Source organism: Micromys minutus (genome assembly GCF_963924665.1).
Source record: "Micromys minutus genome assembly, chromosome: 14".
Lineage (NCBI taxonomy): Eukaryota > Metazoa > Chordata > Mammalia > Rodentia > Muridae > Micromys > Micromys minutus.
The window spans coordinates 22,546,355-22,567,737 of NC_137983.1; the positions used below are offsets into that span (position 1 = coordinate 22,546,355).

The 21,383-nt window shown below is 41.7% G+C and overlaps 1 protein-coding gene across 8 annotated transcripts in view; it reads left to right on the forward strand.

Moving 5' to 3' along the window:
- The window catches only part of TENM3 (teneurin transmembrane protein 3), a gene marked incomplete at its 5' end in the record, with an annotated part of 418,659 nt that overhangs the window by 328,244 nt on the left and 69,032 nt on the right, over positions 1 to 21,383 (forward strand). For 7 of the 8 annotated variants that reach the window (XM_080928306.1, XM_080928309.1, XM_080928308.1 and 4 more), the window contains one exon: positions 17,284 to 17,430. In XM_080928306.1, coding sequence (XP_080784432.1) covers positions 17,284 to 17,430 — 147 coding nt within the window. Of the gene's footprint in view, positions 1 to 14,768; positions 14,796 to 17,283; positions 17,431 to 21,383 lie in introns of all 8 variants that reach the window. The other variant, XM_080928307.1, reaches the window with a different exon arrangement.

The following is a 21,383-nucleotide window of genomic DNA, read 5'->3' on the forward strand; positions in this document are numbered from 1 at the left end:
TTTTGTCATGAAATTTGCCTGGAAGTTCGGTGTGTCATTGAATGGGCCTAGAGCCCTTTACAAAGGGGTTTCTTGTTTTCTCGTCACAACATACTGACATTGGCAAAGATAACAAAAAGTAAGCAGAAATACTCTTTGAGGAAGACAAAGCAGGTAGCAGGTATCATTAATTTAGAGTACATCGGAGCAGCTTACTAGACCATAAAAGTCCCCAGGTCCGCGCTAGTGCTGAAAATTTACATGACATTACCAATGACAAATTTCAGAGCCAAAAGAAACGTTTCTAATCAACAATCTAATCAATCCCGAAAAGGATGTTATGCTTCACATTGAATGTAGAACAAATTATTTTTCTCGGCTCTAGAGAAATATTACAACATCGTTGTTGTCTTAAGGTGAGTTGCAAAATAAGTGTTGTCCTGTGGTCTTAGAGCCATGGCCAGCATTTGGTAAATGTCCTATAGCTTTTCTGATATCTGTGCTGTGCATCAACTTAAATTTTTTTCTACCTTTGCAGTGATTTTTTTTTTTTGTTCCAACAAGTTCTTTAGTTTCGTACAGCACTTCATCTGTCTTGGGGTTATGTTTTCTAAAGAGCCTCCTCCCATGCTGTAAGCGTTTCAACCACCACCACCCCAAATAAACAATGTCTGCCGTGCCCCAGACCTCCGGCTCTGCCATGTGCTATCTGTGAGGTGATGGGAAGGTCTCCTGTCTCTGTTTCTTCATTTGTAAAATGGGAATAAAAATACCTAGCTCTCTCCTGGAGCTGCTGAGAGTGCTGGGTGGAGGAAAATTGTAGTGGGCACAGGCCTGGCAGAGGAAACCCCACCTTACCATTTCTGCTGTGTCTGGACCATTGGGGTTCACCTTAATGGACTGAGACCATCTCTCAGGTTCTACTTCTTCCCTCTGAGAAACAAGAACACCTGCTGGGTCCAAGGATTAACCCCTTCTCTTCCCAGTATACTAGGAGAAAAGTCGTCTGTGATCCATAGTGCAGAACAGGCCAGCACGGAGCCGTTAGGGATGGGGTTGATGGGAAGGGCATTTTCCTAAGGCTTCTGGGCAGTAGACAGTCGGGTGGGCTGGAACACCTTCCGTGGAAGGCATAGCGTGATGGCCCGTTGAGGAATGTGCTTATCAGTACTAAGCTGATATGAAGCTGGACGTGAGTCAGCAGAGTGGCCCCTGATGGGGATAGAGGAAAGCCCCCTTCTAAGCTCACTGGGCATCATCTGTGTTCTGGAAACCAATCTGGTCTTCTGACGTCTGCTTTATTTTATCACGGTTGACCTGGGTGTCCATCTGAAGCCTCTCCAGCATTATTTTCTCATTTAAGCCTTAACTTACCCACCTAACAGTTTCATGTACACTACTTTATCTTCCATAGTACCTTCGGGATTGATAATTTTCTTAAAGGAGGACATTCAGTGTCTCTGCCACAGCGCAAACCTGCTTTCTCTGACCTCTCTTAAGAGATGGGCGCCCCCTTTAATTAGGATGTCAGTGCTGTCCTTACGCTGAAAGATGTGTCGGAGATGTTCTTGTTTTTACCACGAAGCCTGTGTCACTTGTGTGAGGACAGGAAGAAATGTTGGGGGTCTATTTTGGTGTGATCAATTCACCTTTGAGGGGTTCTTCTCCCTCCCATATGAATCGCCCTTTGTTTTGGTTTGGTTTTTCTTCACATACATGGATCTCATCCCAAAAAGCCATGGAGTTGTGGATTCAACTCAGTGCTGGACAGAGTTGCAAACAGTGCCAGAGCTGTGCTTTCTGTCCTTCCGTTTTACTTAACGGTCTATAACCTGCTGGCTGAGAATGCACTCTCACAGACACTGATCCGGTGTTTCTGGTGGAACCGGGTTAAGTGAGACTCCAGCTTCTGACATGGTTCAGCCTCAAATGCTACAAGTCAAAGGTTTTGAGTCACTTGATTTCTGCTTTTATTATCTGTACCCATAAAGCAACAGAGCTGTAATGAACTTAACACCCTTCTTCAAATGCTTTTGAAATGTTTCACTAGGTCCATCCTGTTCTGCCCTTTTGTGTCATTATAGGCTTCCTATGTATGGCGTATGTATTATGATTTAATGAATATAAAAAGTACCAAATAATTATGTTCTCACACCATTCAAATCCAAAAAAAAAAGAGCTTAGCTTTAATATTAATTTGCCTTGGCACGTGGCTTTTTATAGAATTTGTAAAATCACCATCCTGTTGGAATAGGTGTTTTCCAGTCATGGGGAGGGATTATTCCTTATGGTACCCATTTCCCTATCCCTAAGGGTGGGGTGCAGTCTGAGAATAGTGGGCATTTGCTGTTGGAGTGCCCTTCTCTCCTGCCCTGTCTAGGCAGCACCCTCGGCCTGAGAATGTCAGTCAAATGCTAACAGTGGCTCTGAGAGGCCCGTCTTCCTGACAGGTGTGTCGATTAGGGGGCTGTTAATGTGCTCTGTGCTTTAGGAAGGGAACAATGTGTGGGGCATCTGAAAGTCAGTTGTGAGCGTCAGTACCTGTCCTGTGGGTGAATGTATCCGGTATTAACATACAGTTTTTCCAAGCAGGTGATTTACACTTTGCCTGTAAGGGTGGCACGTTCGAGATCTTTCAAAGAAACCGTTTCCACCTGCTTTCCCAGTGCCGGGATGATAAGCGAATTCTATCTTGTGATAGGTTATGCTCAGATTCCTCTCAAGTCGGCCTCCTCTGTTAAAAGTTGGGTACCAAATTGGTGCCTAAATTAAACTTTTTCTCACCCAGCTTACTGGAAGGCATCCTGACTTCAGAAGCATCAGCTTTCAGGGGGAAAAAAAAAGTAGAGGGTTAAAGCCCCTGAGAGCTTTCTCGTTTGGAAGCAGAACAGAAGGAAATGTTGTGTTGTTTTATATTCACTCGGGTTTCGTGAAATATGTCTCAGCTCTCAGATCTGAACAGCCGTGCTTTTCTGTATGTTCCGTGCCTTCCCCACCAGAAACTTCCTGGTTGCCCAGCAAGGTTTAGTTAGGGCCCAGCTGACTTTCTGTGTACAGGTACTGTATGTTGGGGGAAAACAGCTCACGAATCATAATTATTGGTTTTTAGGGGGTTGGGACGGTGCTGCTAGGGTTTGTACCCAAGATTTGACACATGCCAAGCAGGTTATGTGCCCTAAGCTTTATTCTGGGCTCTCAAGGAGTTGTTTCATTCAGTAACTGAAATTACTAATTTCTGTACTGTGTCTATGATTAACTTAACATGTTCCACCCTGTGTTTTTGGGTTTTTTGTTTGTTTGTTGTTTTGGGGGGTGGTTTATGGTTGGTTGGGTTTTTCTGGTTTGTTTTTTTTTTGGGGCGGGTTGGGTTTTTTGGTGTTTGGGTTTTTTTTTTTTTGAAAGATGTTAACAGAAGGACAGATGGAAGGAAGGAGGTTTCAGCTCACTTCCTGAGTTACTTCGTAACTCAAGGCTGTCATATAAATAGGATGGCAAGAGGCAGGTAAACAGGAGAGTTTTGCAGTAGAAATGAACTACCACTAGATTAAAAGTAAGATACACGTGTGTTGCTGTACAAGTTTTCGTGGTGCCTACGCACATAATGCAAAATGGTCGAGGGGTCTGATGGTTCGAGTATAGAAAGCTGCAGAAAGACACTGAGACTTTGAGGTTCTGGGGACGGTGAGATAGAATTGGGACCTTGGAGGCTCCCAGGAGGTACATGCCATAGGGTTGGGAGGAGAGATATGCACAGAAGAAATGCAAGTAATGCTTCCCAGAAAGGCAAGCATCAGACTCTGCTTAATGTTTGGGGCATCCAGGACTTGCTGCTTCTCCAGGAGGAAGTTACCTTAGATCAAGCTGTTTCAGAGACCTCCCCCTCCCCCACCCATAAGTGGGGGTGCCAGGTAGGAGGTCCTAGAAACCTTGTTCACCCTCAGATCAACACTGATAATGCACCAAGCGGCATGTTTTGAGGCTGAGCCCTAACACTGAATTTAAAACGCCTACTGAAGTACATGGCAGTTTCATAGCATAGTGTTTTATGTGAACTTGCCATTTGGTTCTGTGCTAACCCACTGAAACATCTTTTTCAGTGTGGAGTACCTTGTTGATTTACATCTTTCAAGAACCATTTAAGATCTTAGTTACAACCAAAGCCTCTTATCTTGGTGGTTTTAAAGCTCAATTGGCTGCATATACAGTTGAACAAAGAATTAAAAAAAAATATATATATATATATATATATTCTCTTTAGTGTTTGCCAGAACTTGTCAGAAGCCTTTTAGCTGGAAAGTAAAAAACCATGACATGAGGAAGTGAAGCCATGTCCAAAATATTGCTTTCAACTATTTTGGGGTGTGAGCAAGGAAGGGAAAGGCTATAAAGTTGCTACATCTTTCCCAAAACTCTACCCAGGTAACTTAAATGCCAGGCAGCCAAGGAGGTGCTAATGTGCAGTTTAGGTGATTTTTCTTATATGCTAAGTGATAGCATCCTCTTCCACAATGATCGTGGGCCTTGCAAGGAGGAGGCTCAGTATATATGTCCCTTTTGGGTCCCTTATTCTCTGCACCTTGTGGTCCACTTGTGGATTTTTTTTTCTTGCATTATTTCCTTCCAGAAGAACCAGGTGTGTGTTTCTTAGACAGTCACGGGGAACCCAACTGATTTCAAAGGACAAATTTTCCTGTGCTGATAGCTCATCCAAAAAGTAGTGGTTTCCCAAGCCCTGCCTATTTACCATATTCACAGATAATGGTGTGACTGAAGCCATCTCCCCCCCATGGTTCTTCATGAGAGGGTCGATGACCCTCTACTGTTCGAGTGCCTTCTTAATGAATGTGGAAAACAACTGTTTGAAATACGGTTATCATTTCTGGGATTCAACAGGCATGTGCCTTGGGTAAATTAAGAAGCAAAGGAGGCCCTTAAATATGAATACATTGCCAGATGCTTTTCCATTAAACTCTGTTGGTTGGATGAAATTAGTAAATAATTATGTTGGTGGGGAACCTACTACCTCCAAATGTGATATATAATGCCTTCCTTTAACAACCAAGCTTAATTTTTTCCTATACACCAAATTAGTTTTTTAGGGCGATCTACATTGCAAATTGACCGATTTGCATTAAAACTATGCAGACTGGTTCTGATTTGTCAACACCTTTTTTTTTTTTTTTTTAAAGTCTTTAACATTAAGCATGGTGGGTAAAACCATCGCCTGTGGAGCTTGCCCACAGCTTCATCTGCTAACAGGAGACCCGTTACAGCTGTTTAATTGTTATGGTGCCGAATGGTTCCCTTTCTATTCGAAATTAATATTTATATATGCATGCATAGAAAGCATGTGGTTAAACATGTGATCTAATTGTGAATTAATGGCAGCAGGTATCCGTTCATTAGCTCCCACGTGAACTGTGAGGGAGAAAACCGCATTTCACAGTCAGCCCAGCTCTTGACTTGGAAGAAGAGTCCCCAGCAGTGGTTTTCATTAAAGTGAGTCCCCCAGTCCCCATACATTGGACCACAGAAAAGAAGATGGCCCCCGGATAGCTGTCCTAAAGTGTGAAAAGAGAAAAATCTCCATGGTGGTTTCACATAACCCTTCCTGGTACCGCAATCTGGCGTCCTTCGAGCTGGGATCGGTGTAAGCCCAAGCCGCACAGTGGCAGTCCGGACACTCGAGTTCATGCAAGTATCTCACCCGCACTTCTGCAAAGCTTGTGTAGGCTGAGCATGGTCTTCCTTTACTCCAAAATGGCGAGGCATGAATTTAAATTTATCGCAGTCTGCTATAAAAGTTAACAATGTATGTTCCATCTGCTCGGTACATTTCGTAGTGGAAATAGAATGCAAAATTCCCAGTAAGCTCACAATATACGGAGAGAGACGTGCGTGTAAAAGAGGTCAGTTAAAGCTCCTGGTTCCCATTTAGTTGCAACATCACTAACATAGACTTCTGGGTGCATTGTTTGGATACTTATGTGGACACCCAAGCTCATTTAGAAAGTGTTACTTTACCTTTCTGAGATGAAACCAATAATGAAGTAGCAGTATACTTTCATTTAAAAGGCTGGATCACAAATCATTTAATATTGTGTAGCTAAGTCAATGGAATTATTTGAGTGACACAGAAGAAGAAAACGTTTTCCTTCACACACGCGCGCGAGCGCACACACACACACACAAATGGACTTGTGCCCCCCTCAGAACAAACTCATTCATATAAATAATGCTACTAACAAAGGAATATATATTGAGCTGAAGAATGAGTGGCCCATCCTGGCATTCATAGGCCAGAGCACATTTCAGGCCGTGTGCAGAACAAATCATTAGCAACCCAGAATTCTTTTGCTTGAAGTCAGACTTTCCCCTTCTTTCTGGTTTCTTAAAATAATAATCGTTATTATTGTTATTGCTAATTGTTATTATTATTATTATAAGTTACTTCATTTGCATTTTTCAAATATAAACTATGACTAAGATGAATTAATAATACCTAGTATCTGCTAAGTGGATACCATGGTCTGAGGAATGATGTAAAGTGGTCTTCATGTAGTCACTGTGTTAGAAGGTAAAGCTACTAGACTTTAGGGAAACCGCGGTTCACTACGGTTGTATGACTGAGAACAAGAGAACCCCTGTTCCAACCCCACAAGAGCTATTCTTGCATTTGTGTGCAAAACAACTAGCTGAGGCTGCCAGGTAAATCATTTTCTATTATCCATGTATGTTTTTATGTATTAGATATTTTTCCATAATAAACTAATAATCATTTGTCATAAAACTCTGAATTGCCATAGAAAGAGATGCTCAGTAATTAAATCCCATGAGTTTATGAATTTTTCCCAAGAAAGTTTGAAAGATTTTTTTAGGAAAGTTTGAAATATATTTATTAATAGCACTTAGAGTTCTTCAAATAAAAATAACAATTACAAAAAGCAAAGAAAAGGTTAAAGAACATTAATTTATACTGGGAAGGGTCTGAAGAGGTTGGAAACTATTGAAAAAAAATAAATGTCCCTTTCAAAAATATAAGTTTATATCTAGTTTCTGTGTCACCTGAAATTATTAGGCCAAATAATTTAGAACAATTTATGTGTAGAAAATGGGTAGATTATAATGTCACTAATGTGTGCCCAGAGGGGAAGGAATAATAAGTTATGTGTGTACCCATGTGTACTTTCTAACCTCAGGTACAGGAAAAAGGCATTTTTGTTAAATCATCTCTGAAAGAATTATATATCTGCATCTACCTATTTATAAATAAGTTATAGTTTTATCAGGACTGAGTGAAAACGGCAATTGATCTTTTTAATTAATGGTTTCCTATATTTAAAAAAAAAGCTGATGTAAGAACGACCCACACTTTAGTCACCTAATTAACAGTCTACAATCTTTTCCTTCTTTTTAATTTTAAAATACTAATTATTAATTTAATGAGACAGGATTTTCTGTCACCTAGGATGCCCTCAAACTCTGTAAGCCACAGGCTCTGACTCTGAACTTCTGATAGGAGATGACTTCTATGTCCACCTGGGTTCTGGGGTGGCAGGCATGTACCACTACATAAAACAGCCATGTCTGACTTATGCAATGCTGGGGACTGAACCCTGGACTCCATGCATCTCAGGCAAGCACACTAGCAGCTGAGCTGTGCTCCCAGTCCAAATTTGTCTTAAGTTTTGAATTTTTCAAATAGACAAAGACTAGTGAAGTAATGATTGTAGGTAGCCAGTGTTCTATTTAGAACAAATTAGTACCTCCCTCTCATTGCTATCCTGTTGGTTTGTTTGTTTTTTCAAGATAGGGCTCTTCTGTATGGCCAGAGTTTCCCTAGAACTCACTTTGTAAACCAGGCTAATCTTGAACTCACAGAGATCCTTTTACCTCTGCCCCCCGAGTGCTGGGGTTAAGAAGTGTACCTCCACCCCAGTTCTCATTGGTCTTTTAGCAGTGTATGATGCACTGAGGTTCTCGTTTCAGCATCTCAAATACATAACTCGACATAAAATTTTATAGCATGCATATGTATGTTCTGTGGCTTGAACGAGGACCTTACACACAGTAAGTGTGGGCTCTCCCACTGAATTGCCTCCCCAGCCTGTACTTTTGGGAGCATCCTGGGAATTAAACCCAGGGCCTTGAACCTAGTTACCATATGTTCTGCACAGAGCTACATCTTCTTCCCATATAATGTTTGTATTAGCGTTAGCAATGTTATCATTATTTTCCTGCATCAGAATACTAAAATACACCTGTCCTTCCCCCAACCCTGACCACTCCCCCTTGAATCTACAAAATTCTAAGTTGGGTTCTCCCTTATGTCATTCAGTAAACCCAAGGACTGGGAACTAAAGGGGACATGTGTTGGTAACATGATCCAGTGGAAGGAATTGTGCCACATGGGAAGACTGTTACAAAGTTCCACACAGTGTGTGCCAGACAATAGCTTCTTTTCTGACAAGTTCTGCATATTTTGACATCAATGTGTCTGGGCAGGCGTTCTAAGTACCTTCATTGTAAATATCCAGTCCTCAGTTGGGCATGTAATTTTAAACTGAAAGAAATACCAAATACTGTCCTGTAGGAGGCCCTGTTAACTAACCCACAGTGGCCCTTTATCGGTAGTGCTAACCTTACAATATGGTGGTGAGTCTCAGTGCATCTTTTCTCTGGAGTCTTGATAGCTGGTTTAAATTGGGAAGTTACTATTTCACTCTGTGGAAACATCTTGTTTTAAGTAACATTCCAAACCAAGCATTTGGAATTTACTTGGGTAGCTAATGTGGGGAATAGTATATTTATCCAATAAATTCATGCACCAAGTTTCCAAATTGAAACAAAAACAAAGGGGGGGGGGATGGCGACTCAAACTGTCAAAGGTATTTGAGGAAGGTCTTCATGAGGGTGCCCGTTTTGGAGAGTAAATGGTCTCTATGAAAACACACTATGTGCATATGAACACAAACTATTTTTCTTTATACAACACTATATCACACTCACTATATGTTGAAATTCAAATTCATTGGCTTTCCTAGATAGTGTGGAATATTTTAAATGCTTTTCCCTTATCTTTAGAACAAAAATTCTGGGATGTTTTGTTTTGGTTTGGTTTGGTTTTGTAAATCATATTTTATTGGACCTGTGCAGACTCTTAAGAATATAAAATTATTTTATGGTGTTTAAAATGATGTCTTTGTCATAATCCTTTATGGTGTAGTAATCAGTAATAAAACAGCACAGTGAGTACCAATTAAGGAGCATCAACTCAATGGGTATGCAGCCTGCACGCTGATTTAAACGGTTTCTGATTGGAATGAATGGATTTAATATGTACTTATTTGCAGATGGTAGCTTCTCTGTCACCCTACTAGGCCTGGCGCATGAATAATCTAAGAATGATACTTACTTACAACTTTAATGAGATACTAATGTGAATCATTTTTTTTTTAATCTGCGTTTTAGAAATTATGAAGCACACAATGCTAAATACAAAATCTGCCCTCCAAGCCAAGGACTTTGCAGTTACAGCCGCAGTGAGGAGAGCCTCCTTGCTTTAGTGTGCACCCATCTGACGGAATTAACCTCTTCTGAAGATAGCCCCCTAAGTTCTGACTGTTGTCATTAAAGAGAGAGATATTTCCAGCGTTCTCAATCCCCTATTGTTTGCCTGTGCCTGACTTAAGCCTGAGAGTCAATTCAGCAGTCCTGTGAAAATACAGTACAATTTAATAAGTTCTCACCACGCACACTGTCGACAGTGGGAATCGTTCCTAACCAAACACAGCAGCAGCTAATGCACACACAGACACTTTGTTTTCCCTCGTGAGCTACTTAATATACGTGGAGCCAATGTGGCTGCCTTAATTTCTTCTTCGTGTTTATGAGAATCAGTGTGATTCAGTGTGATTTGGAATCAGTATCTTGCCAAGTAGACTCTTAGACTTCCATGTTCCTCCCCAAAGAAGACGGATGTTCTTTGACCTCGTTTTTTAAGTGAACAGCTTTCTTTGGGTATGCGGCTGAGCCGGTGCAGTGTCCATGGGTCGGCTGAACTCCTTCTGTTCCTGTCTTCACCCCTTTGGGTTGTATGCATATTTTTACTTGCTTGCCTACTGGTTTTAAGACTGCATGCGACAGTGGTTCTTAGCTGAAAGCTGTAAGGTACTCACGTACTCAGGGGTATCGGTGGGTTAGTGGTTCAAGTTAGCTTGGGTTCAGTCTTCCTCTCTTCTGCAGTGATGAACTAATGCTTCCCACTTTGTCGGACATCCCGTTGGCCAATCCCAAAACAGATGATGCACATGCTCTGTCTCACACAGTCCTGGGTACGCTGAGCTGTAAACGTGACTGGCCTAGTCAGAATGGGACCCTTGGTGCTCACGGATCACCCAGCTGGGGTTTTGCCTTTGCCAGTGCTAAGCAGTTTCATCCTAAACAAGTTAGTTCTCTGTCCTATGCCTTCATCTCTTTGCCCCTAAAGTGGGAAAGATAACGATTCTACCTCTTAACTCGCAGGAGGGTGAAAATGCATCAACTAATGTATTGTAAATGCTTAGCATAGTTTTCACATAGGATTAACAGTCAGTAAATGGCAGTTACTGCTAACACCCTCAAATGTGGGTGCATGCGTGTGTATGTGTGTGTATCCCTCCCGTGTGTGTGTGTGTGTGTGTGTGTGTGTGTGTGTGTGTGTGTGTGTGTGTAAGTGGATAAGGGGGAAACATGAGTGACAGAAGAGGAAGGTTCTCACTTTCCTTTCCCAACAGATCGCTTCTCCATAGAACATACAGAAGGCTTCGTGTATTTCATTTCTTTCTGTAACACGTGTTAAAACTCTACGGACCAGGCAACAAGAATATGTTGATTATCCCAATGCTAATGGGGGCTATTTATGCATTCAGTCACATATATCTGTAAAATTGATTAAGCTGTAGATTTTGATGACAGTCCTTAGGTGAACTTGCAGAGTGATGTTGCGCCTTCCTGTCGAGTTAGAAGGTAAATGCCACCTGTGAACAGGTGCTCCCAAAGGGCCTTAGAGTCCAATATCACTACTAAGCAGGAAGGTAGGAGAACATCTTATCCACTCCCCCCCATCTCTTCCTCCAAACAGTGAGAAGGCTTAACAAGGGAAAGAATTCTCTTTTAAAGGACACTGGGAGAGGTGTGTGCAAAGATTGCGGGACCAGCACCTCGCTTTGTCGATGTTGAAAGCATATTGGCTGGATATACAATGACAGTGCTTAAGATGAGTCAAACCTTTCACACCCACAGTCTCCCAGTTGTTGCCTGCCAATGTCAGCGAGTAGACTAGGGACCAGTAGTGACGAGGCTTGAAACCTGAGCAGTAGTTTCATTTGCTGTATCTCCCGGGGTGACCCTGCAACTGGGTGTATTTTGAAAGGGAGATGGCTGAAGCCAGGAATTAGCCAGAGCCTTGAAAGGCATCAGCCTCTGGCATTTCAAGGAGACCTCTTCACTGTCATCGTGCCTAGATGGAGTCACTAGGAAATTGAGGCATCCCTCTGTGTAGGACTCTAGGGGCCTTGCCAGAGAGGACTAAGGGGGGGATAACTGCCCTGAATGGTACCAACATGGACTGGAAACTTGAAGAGATACAAAAACAAGGGGGAGGAGGCAGGTGAGTATTGATGTCTCCTTTCTCTGCTTCCTGGTTACCACCAAGTAAACTGCCCCTCCACCCCGTCCCTGCCTCGTAGGTCTAGTACCTCTGAAAGACAGAGCTAAAATGAATCATCCAATCCTTTTACGTTGCTTCTGACTGGCGTTTTTTGTACAGCAATGTGTAGCCAACACATACACTCCCTTAACATTACTCAAGGAGCCTTGTAGAAGTGATCTAAAAAGAAGGTGGCACTATCCCCATGGCTTCAGTCAAGATTCACGTCCTTAGGTCGAGAATGGGTGCACCATCCTTCCGATCCCCTTGCAGCAGGACACACAGTACTGGAGAAAGAAATGGCATCATGACAAAGGTTCTTAGTCGTGTCTGGAGCCTGGCAGCCCACTGTACTAGCCACGTACCTGCACCACATTGCTCTTCCTTCTCTTTGTCTGTATTGCCTGTCTCAGTTTCCCTTACATCCTCAGCTGGTGATGAAGATGAAATAAACGAATAATATGATAATAATAATAGCCTAATACCGTGGACTAAGCCTTTTTGTTACCTTCCAGAAGCAAGAGTGGGAAGACAGCACCCCGTGTGTTTCCTTAGGGCATTCTGAAACTGGCCTGATCTGGAAGACCTGGGTCAGAGGTAGAAACGTAGGAGCTGTTCACATACCTGCCCAGTGCTCATAATCCGCAAGGCTCTCAAAGGCAGAGCTCAGAGAAGAACCTAGAATTGTCTTGACCACTTGCCTTTGTAGTGTGTGAGGTTTTCAGAATCTGTCTGTCACTAGTTACCTTGGATATGAAACCCAAAATAAAGTTTGAAGAGTCATCACCCTACAAGAAATATGGGAGTACTCTCCCTGTGTTCTACATGGATCCTCTTCAAAGATAAATACTCTAAATGCCAAGGAAAGTATTTCATGAATAAAACATAATAATAGCTTTTCTTAAATGACTAGCCCACACACCTATAAGACAGCTCCATTGGGGGGGACCTTAAAACTTGCTAGAACTAGTTGGTATTCTTTTAAGTGAAAACATAGACTTTCAAAGTAACTTCTCTGCAACCTAATGTGCATATCAGCTACGGTTAGGTATATTAATTTTTAACTATACTGTGCTGTTTTTACGATTATTATTCCTAATGGCTTCTTGCAACGTGCCTGCATTTTTCTGATTATTTCCTGCCCTGGCTTCTGTAACGATATTTTTATTGTTGCAATTATTTTTCTAACTATTTTAACCTCATGCATCCACATTTCCTTTCAACTTCTTCATTACTCGGAATCAGGCTTCCGAGGTCACCACCGCCAACTTTACTCTTCCAAGTAAAATATAGGCAATTGTTTTTTTTTTTAATCTTTCTTAGTTTTAAGCTATCAGTGATTCTTTATGACATTTAATATGTTCCTCGTGGTATGAAAATGGTAAATCTTGGTATCCTATTATCGGTACAAATATCTTTATAGCTAATTTTTAGTTTTCCGAGCACACAGTGTTAAAACCCTTCTAATATTCAGAGTGTTATGCTAATTATGATTTACTGTGTCTTTTCAAATGCATTTTCTAATTTCAGCTCCTCTTCCTTGGTATTCAACTGAGCCAATGACAACCCTACCTTTACTGTACATCAGCCCATTGCCTCGCATAATGGACTCCCTTTGCTAAATTAACCAGGACTGACTGGTCAGAAAAAGTCCAGTCTCCTTAAACCTTCTAATAGAGATCAAAGTGTACCTTCCATTCTTTATTTTGGTTGCATTAACTGTAGCAGATCTGATCTAAAAGCACATGATATACTGGCCGACTGTAATCAGTGTAACTAATTCTTATGAACTAAGAATTCCCTTGGAAACACTACCCTGCCTAAATCGGAAATTGTAGATTATTAACATTGTTATGATTACGTGCAGATCATCAAATGAGCTATTATAGAACTCTGGCAGATTATATAATACTTAGAAGAAATTATTAAAAATTCGTGCCGGTGTCATGATGCAGTAATATAATGCTTAAGAGATGAATTATGCTTACGAAGTTATGATTGCAGAGTAGACCTAATGTCTTTCTTCTTTCACCTTAATTTCCCTTGTAATGTATTGTCAATTAGCCATAAACGTTCGTATTTTTAAAGGCAATTCAGAAGCCTCTAATGGAATCCTGTGGCAAAGCGGAGAATCCTTTTATATACGCAGTACAGATGTGTCAAAACCACTTATGGGTTTGTTTACCCACGTGACACAGCCAGCGGACTAGAGTGTCCCATTCGGAAGTTACCATGTAAATGATGCTGTTAAGAGTACCTCTGCCGATTGCACACGTTAGTGATGAAAAATAATCAACAGGAGCACCTTCGGAAAGCAATTCTAGATCATTAAAGATGTATGAATTTTGACAAAGCAAGAAGATTTGAGGCTTATTAAGAATAGATTGGGTCTCTGCCAGGAGTGACGGAAGGGAGGCAGTATGTCTCAGGAAGAGAAATGGTACACAGGCAGCTAGAGACAGTCGTGGTCCAGCTGGTCCTGGAAAGTTGGTGGGGAAAACAGCCTATTTCAAGATGGTCCTTGAGCTGAAACATGTCCTGGACCACTCCTGTTCCCTAATGGACTACATACGTGAAGCAGCCTCTGCCTCTGGCTTGGAGCCAAAGGCTACTGGAGACTCATACAGGGCTTCATATGCCCCTTTTCCAAGAAGAATGAAAGTGCATTTGTCTGCTGGTTTTTCATTTCATTCTTTTCCTTGATGCCCATTTAATTATTAACTGTTAAACTTTGGTTACTCGAAACAGCAAATTTCCAAAACCCTTTAAGTCATAAAGACCCTATTCTGCCAAGTCTACTTAGCTGTAGTCTTAACCAGAACAAGAACGGCACAGATTCCAAAGAACCCGTGCAGGGAGGTGTTAGCATCCCCCAGGCTGATCTTTCAAGTGCTGCGTGGTTCCTGGTGTCATGGCCACATTGACTAAAACTGAGCATAGTGCATTTTTAGAAGATTCAAAGTACATCCCTGTCATATGATGTGAGTCTGTGTCAGCTGCAGCCACTCGATTTGCATGTGAATTCTGAAATTTTCCTTGTCCCATGTGACACTTCTGAAATGTCTGTCTGTTCTTTTTTTTCCTTTTTTAATTTCCCAAGCTCACTATTTGGATAAGATAGTTAAAGGTACTGTATACTCTTTGTTGACATATCTGCATAAATCACTATATAGCTGTGTATCAGATTGCGCTAGGTGTAACGGTAGACATTTTCATGCATATTTTTATGAATAATTACTTGGGCTTACATTGTGTGAGATGCCTCTGATTTAAATTATGGAGACTGAAATTGTCTATGTCTCATCTTTATAGTTTTGGGTTCTCGCAGATTTCATTCCAGTGTAAAACAGTAGTTTTCACTAAAACCAAAACTGAAGATAACAGTGCATTTGCTGTTTTTTGGTTTCACTTTCTTTTGTTTCAGAAATCTTTATTGTTCGAAACTCAGCTAATGAGCCTTAAATTATAAATTAAAGAATCATAAATACTCTTATCACAGAATAAGAGTTGTCAGTCTAAAGAACATTCTGGCTAACATATGTTGAGAGGAGAGAACAATCTCATTTATCCTCGGATGGAAACTTCTTGGGCTCTTTCTAAATGTGTCAGAATGTATATGTATATGTATATATGTGTGTATATATATATATATATGTATGTATATACGATGCCTTATTTCTGTTTTGTTATTCTTATAAAACTACAAAATCTCATGCATGTCACTGCATCCAAACCGATAACGTGGCTCAGCAAAAAACAGCAGAGGCTCATGTCTTCAGTTACCATAGAAATAGGTGGAGCAATGCTATACGCAGAGAAAACCCCTCCCCCTTTTCCCTCAGATGACCTATTTTCCTTTCCTTGTTTGTGTTTTCCATTAGAATATGAAAATATTCATGGCAATATCCAGGCTTTCCTATCCTGATTCCGTGTGCAAGCAGCAGCTCCTGCTGCACATCGGCAATGGGGACATAATCCTTCCACCTCAGTAAAAAGCACAAGAGAACACACCAATAAAGAACACTACCTTTCATGTATGAACAGTCCGTAGATTTGGACGGTAACTGTCTAAAGACAAAATACACCGCGACATTAATCTCATCCTGGGTTGATGGTGTCCTGGAGTATCACTTTGTCAGAAGCCAGGCCTTCCTCCTGGCGGCTGTAACCGGAAGGACTTAAGAAACAGAACATCTCTTTGAGATATATCCTTTTCAAGTTCCACACCGGAGACCCATTCACGAATCATCATTTGAGCACAGACTAAACATCTTACAACCCATTGCTCCCTTAAAGGCTAAGTCCAAAATCAGGGGGTGTTCTCGTGATAAGGGACTGTGTAACAACCCCCAGTTGCTGGAGCAAGTACTTTACTCTATGCATTTTGCCCAAATGATGAACAGTTAGCCAAAGAGACGTGATTACTAGCCAGGTCACTGCAGGAGTTTAGAGCATTTAAGCCTCATTTCTGTCAGGACCATGTCACACTCATAACCAGGGGCCGCAGAATCCACCTGGGTGCCATCCTTCATAAGTGGATCATGCTGGCTGCATGCCAGATGTCATCAGTAGGAAGTGACAAAATTTGGTTTTGGGGGGGGGGAGAAAAATTATGTTAGACTGAGACAATTATCAATTTTGGATATATTTAAATTAATTATCTCCCAAATTTTCCCTTCTTGCCCATAAAAGCAGACAAGATAGGATATAAAGGTAACAGCATAAAAGCCTTAGGGAGATTGTCACAAAATATCACCCCTCGCTATCTGTCTTGAAGCACGTCACTACCGTGTTTTTGTTTAGTCTATTGATGTTTTATTGTGGTCCTTATGGTATTTCATTTTGTCCGTCCTAAGTAATCAAATATGCACAGCTATTACATTTAGTTGGAAACCCTGTTGGTCCTGTCCCATCGTATGCAGCCTGAATCCTAATGTTTGTTAGAATAGATGCTAAAGCTGCTTCACCTTCCCCTGGGCTTTGCTTATTCTGTGAAAAAGGAATGTACTCTTGGCATAAAGTATAGTCTTTAATACTGACCTATACTTTGTGCGACTATTTAATACACTGTAATTTCACATGAATATCCGGCAACTCTGAGGCCAGATAAAATTAATGTTCTCTCCTTAAACATCAGTCATAAATTTATATCCACACTCATGGTCTTGAACTTAGGGGGGAAATTTTTTTAAAGCAACCAGGTGCTTTAAAAAGAAGCTTCTAGCAATGTTTGCAATGGGTTAAAAATTGGAACAAGGGGTTCTGAAATTATTTTCCTGAGATACTTTTCCAAAACATATACTACATCTTGTTGCTTTGTGAAAGGGGGAAAGCGTCAGGTTAATTTTGTCTGGCCTGAAGCTACTTAGTGGGTCATTGCATATATTTCTGTCCTACACAGGTAAGTGGTGTCTCAAGGGTCAGGCCAATCAAAGATGCCACTTGGGTAAGAATTAGATTCCTTGGATAACGTTGCTGTTCCTATCCATGTGCAATTACAGTCTTTGTGCTGTTTATAAAGGCCTGTTCCCACTAAGTGTCCTGTATCTGTTTTCTGCAGATGCAAGATCTTTCAATACTCAAATCACTGGTGTTTTCCTTCCTTGTCTTGACAGAGGGTTGCCCTGGCTTGTGCAACAGCAACGGGAGATGCACACTGGACCAAAACGGCTGGCATTGTGTTTGCCAGCCAGGGTGGAGAGGGGCAGGCTGTGATGTAGCCATGGAGACTCTCTGTACAGACAGCAAAGACAACGAAGGAGGTAAGGAAGGCTGAAGCCGAAAACAGAGTGGGTGCCAGAGCCAGGGTCTAAGTTACAGTAACTGTGTAAGTATCTGTTGGAAAGGGGAAGAAAACAGATCCCTGTACATTAGGGTGGTTGAAAATGTTCCTCACGCCCCCTGGTCCTTCTGCAACACAAGCCTGGTGATCGTCGTTCATGGAAGAGGCAATGTTTTCCAAGCTTCTGCTGTATAATGTCCGTTGTTCCCCGTTTCTTTTTCTGATTCCCGGGTGGCTATCCTCCTCGACCATGGTATCCTGGGCATTGTGCATTGGGAGTGCCACAGAAGTATTTTGATAACTAATCAAGCCAGAAGATGCCAGGATTTTTTTTTCCTAAGCTCTTCTGTTGAAAACTATCGGTGGAGAAAAAAGGAGAAGAAAATAAGGACAGCCAGAGAGAACGGTCCCCGAGAAGCTGAATTCCACTGTCTTTTTATCCCTAACTTTATACCTCTATAAAAGGATTGCGATATTCCACCCAATTTAAGCCTTCTGGCTAGGAATAATTATTCTCCCCTCTGAGCACATCCCCCATGCTATTGTATTTTAATTTCAGGGAGCGGAGAGTGGGAGTTGGTGATGGAATAGTTGCCCCTGACAGCTGTTTAATTCTGACAAACCATTAGGAGAAAATCTGGTGGCAGCTGGAGTTGCTGTCTGATTCTGAGATCACCTCCTCGAGGGGCTGAACTTGTTACAACCTCCTCAGCCCCCCATCCCTGCTCTTCTGGAAGGTGGACAGTGGTGTTGGCTAGCGAGCACAGATTTTACAGAGACAGGCAGATCTTCCCTCCACTCCACAGCAATGACATGGCATTCAACATCTGCTACTCTGATCCCCATTGCTTCACCTGCAAAGTAAAAACAAAAGGCTTTGAAGGTTTTAAGTGGAAAAAAAGAACAATGTATCCAGATTGTTCAGCATCTTTCAGCCATTGTCATTCCGGTTGTCCCTCTTATGTTTCTGGGGTGCTTGTCTTGACTAGTCTTAGAAGGTTGCCCAAAGAAGAGCGGTGTTTTCTACTAACTCCTCTTCTCCAGTGACTGAGCCAGCGTCCCTCATCATCGGGCATACCCTCCATCAGAGGCTACTTGTTAACTGTTTGACAGTCTCCCCAGTTACTTCAGGACAACCCAACTTAAAGCCTCCTCCCCTCCCCCGCCCCTAATGGATTCCAGCAGTTGCTAACCCTCAGAGCTTTTCTAGCTAATAATACCTTGTTGCCCAAACTCCTCGTGATCACGTGCTTACAGAAATGGCAGCATTAATCCTCTCTGAGACATAGCCCAGATGGCAACCTAACTCCTTGCTTCCCCCAGAAGAGCTGCAATCCCATTGTCTCTGTCGCCAGGGGAGGAGAGTGACTCTTTCTCCTTGATTGTTCATCCCAGGTTTTTGTAGTCCTCTACAAGGAGATTGCTTTGAGAAGGTCCTACTTGCTCTCAGAGGGATGCAAACTGCAGGCCAAGTCTGTAGAGACGAGGCAGAGTAATTTAGGGGCTAATCAACTCTTTGGTGTTATTATCAGCCAAGGAGGTTTTTCCTTTTCCTCAAAAATTTATCAACTGTGAATTGGCCCCATTCCCCTTTGTTTATTCTTATTAGCATGAAACTCTGCTTCTCTCTCTGAGGGAAAATCCTAGCTGATAGAACCACTCCTGTGAATTCTCTATTATCTCACAGAATTTGCATGGCTGTCCCTAACCTAATTTTGTTCTTCAAAGAATCTCAGGGCTGCCTTCCTCACATCCTGAGGTGCTAACCTGGGTACCTGGTAGCCCAAGCTAGAGGGTTCTTTGATATAGGTGCATGGAGACAGTATCTGCCAAACTAAAGATGAAATGATAATACATGACCCATCTATTCAGGATAGTGGGACTCTGTGACAAAAAGAAAAATAGGACAGAAGGCTTAAAACTAGGGTAATACCAGAAACTTTAGGACATATAGACAGTGGAGTGTTGTACAGCCATTATCTATGTTAGGTTTGATGTCAGAATATTGAATTAGCCAGGACACCTCTAAAATTAAACACCATGTATACATACGTGCGTGCATGCAAGCATGTGTGTATGTATTTTCTTGTCTTGCTTGAACACAGTCTTTGAAAAAGACAGGGAAAGTGGTTTACCATTCCCAGAAGTGACAAAGATAAAATAAAGTATGGTCAAAGTGATAGGCTTTTATTAAAATGTCTTTATAAAGCACAACACAAGTTATAATGAATATACACCTAAAGAAAGGAAGGAAGGAAAGAAAGAAAGAAAGAAAGAAAGAAAGAAAGAAAGAAAGAAAGAAAGAAGGAAGGAAGGAAGATCAGTAGATAAGTAAACAAAGTATGTTTAGACTAAAACAAGTGTGTTCAGCAGAAACGCCAGTGGTTTTCCTTTGCTTCACAATACTTTTCCTTTTCCCATTCCAACCCCATCACCACTGTCTGAATATGGAGAAGGTACCTTCCTGGGTCACTAAGGTACCTGTCTTTGCCTTCCTGGGTCCTTCCTTTCCTGTTGCCTTAGAGACACAGTGACTTCAGATATTCAAACAATGGCCAGGACTTTCTAAAGGAGCAGGAAGAAGGGACCACACTCGTAGAATAGATGGAACCAAGTCCTTATTCACGCTTAATGCCTGTTCAGTCACAGGAAGTAAGGTTCAAACAGCTGCCATGTGCACTGGTGGCTGCAGCCTTTTGAAGCTAAAGGGAGTTTTTTCTTCATGATACGTTCTCTGACAAAGATCTTTGGAGAATTGATCTCCTTCTCCAAAGTAAGTCCAGATTTTAGAGAGAGGCCAGGGAAGTAAGTTATAAATAAAATGGCAGGTAATCGCAGTGGTAAGAGATGGGGAGAAGGTAAAACAGAATCATCAAAATCTCTAGGTATTGTGGTAGAGTATTGGCTTGGGAAAAGTGAGTACTGGTTTAGAAGACAGTTGGTTCCTACATGAGGTTAGTGATTGGACTACCATGAACCTATTTGCTATCCACATGGTTGTCCTGAAATGATTGTTACTTTTCTCTTGGTGCATAGTAAATGTGTGATGAACACACACAGTGTGTGTGTGTGTGTGTGTGTGTGTGAGAGAGAGAGAGAGAGAGAGAGAGAGAGAGAGAGAGAGAGAGAGAGGAGAGAGAGGGAGGGAGGGAGAGAGAGAAATGTTTACCTATCCATTGGCTCTGCAGTGTGTGGTATCTTTTGTCATATGGACATTTTTCCAACTAATATAAAGTAATGTTTCATGCAATTTATTTTTTTTTATTCATAAACTCTAGGTGTGGTTTCTGAACAACAGCCTTTTAAGATTATACATAGCTTACATATGTGTCATAGTTTCTTCTGGTTTATAGGGAGGGTTGTTTTATAATTCTGTTGCTTTCTTAATATCTAACATTGATGAGTAGCACTTTTTAAAATTGCTTCTTTTTACTTTATGTCCACTGGTGTTTAACTGTATATGTGTGCATGGGCGTGTCAAATCCCCTGGAACTGGAGTTCCAGCCAGTTGTGAGCTGCCGTTTGGGTGCTGGGTATTGAACCGTGTGCTCTTAAGCACTGGGCCGCCTCTCAAACGCGATGGGTAGCACTGTTAAGTAACTGTTAGAGGGAGAAACATACACGAGCTTGAGGGATAGATAATGTCTGGGGATGGGAATGAATGACAGGCAACCCACAGGGCATCTCCACTGTTTAGATAAGGTTCCTGCTGCAAGGTCTAGAACTTGCTTGGATTTGTTCTTTAGAGTACGTGTTTTTTAAGAAGTTTTTTAAAAAGCCAGGTGTGGTAGTACATGCATGTAATCCCACAGCTGGGGAGACAGAAACAAGTAGTCCCTGGAGCCCACTGGGCAGACTTTATCTACACAGTGATGATGAGCACACACACATGCATGCACCACTCACACACACACACATGCATGCTACACTCAC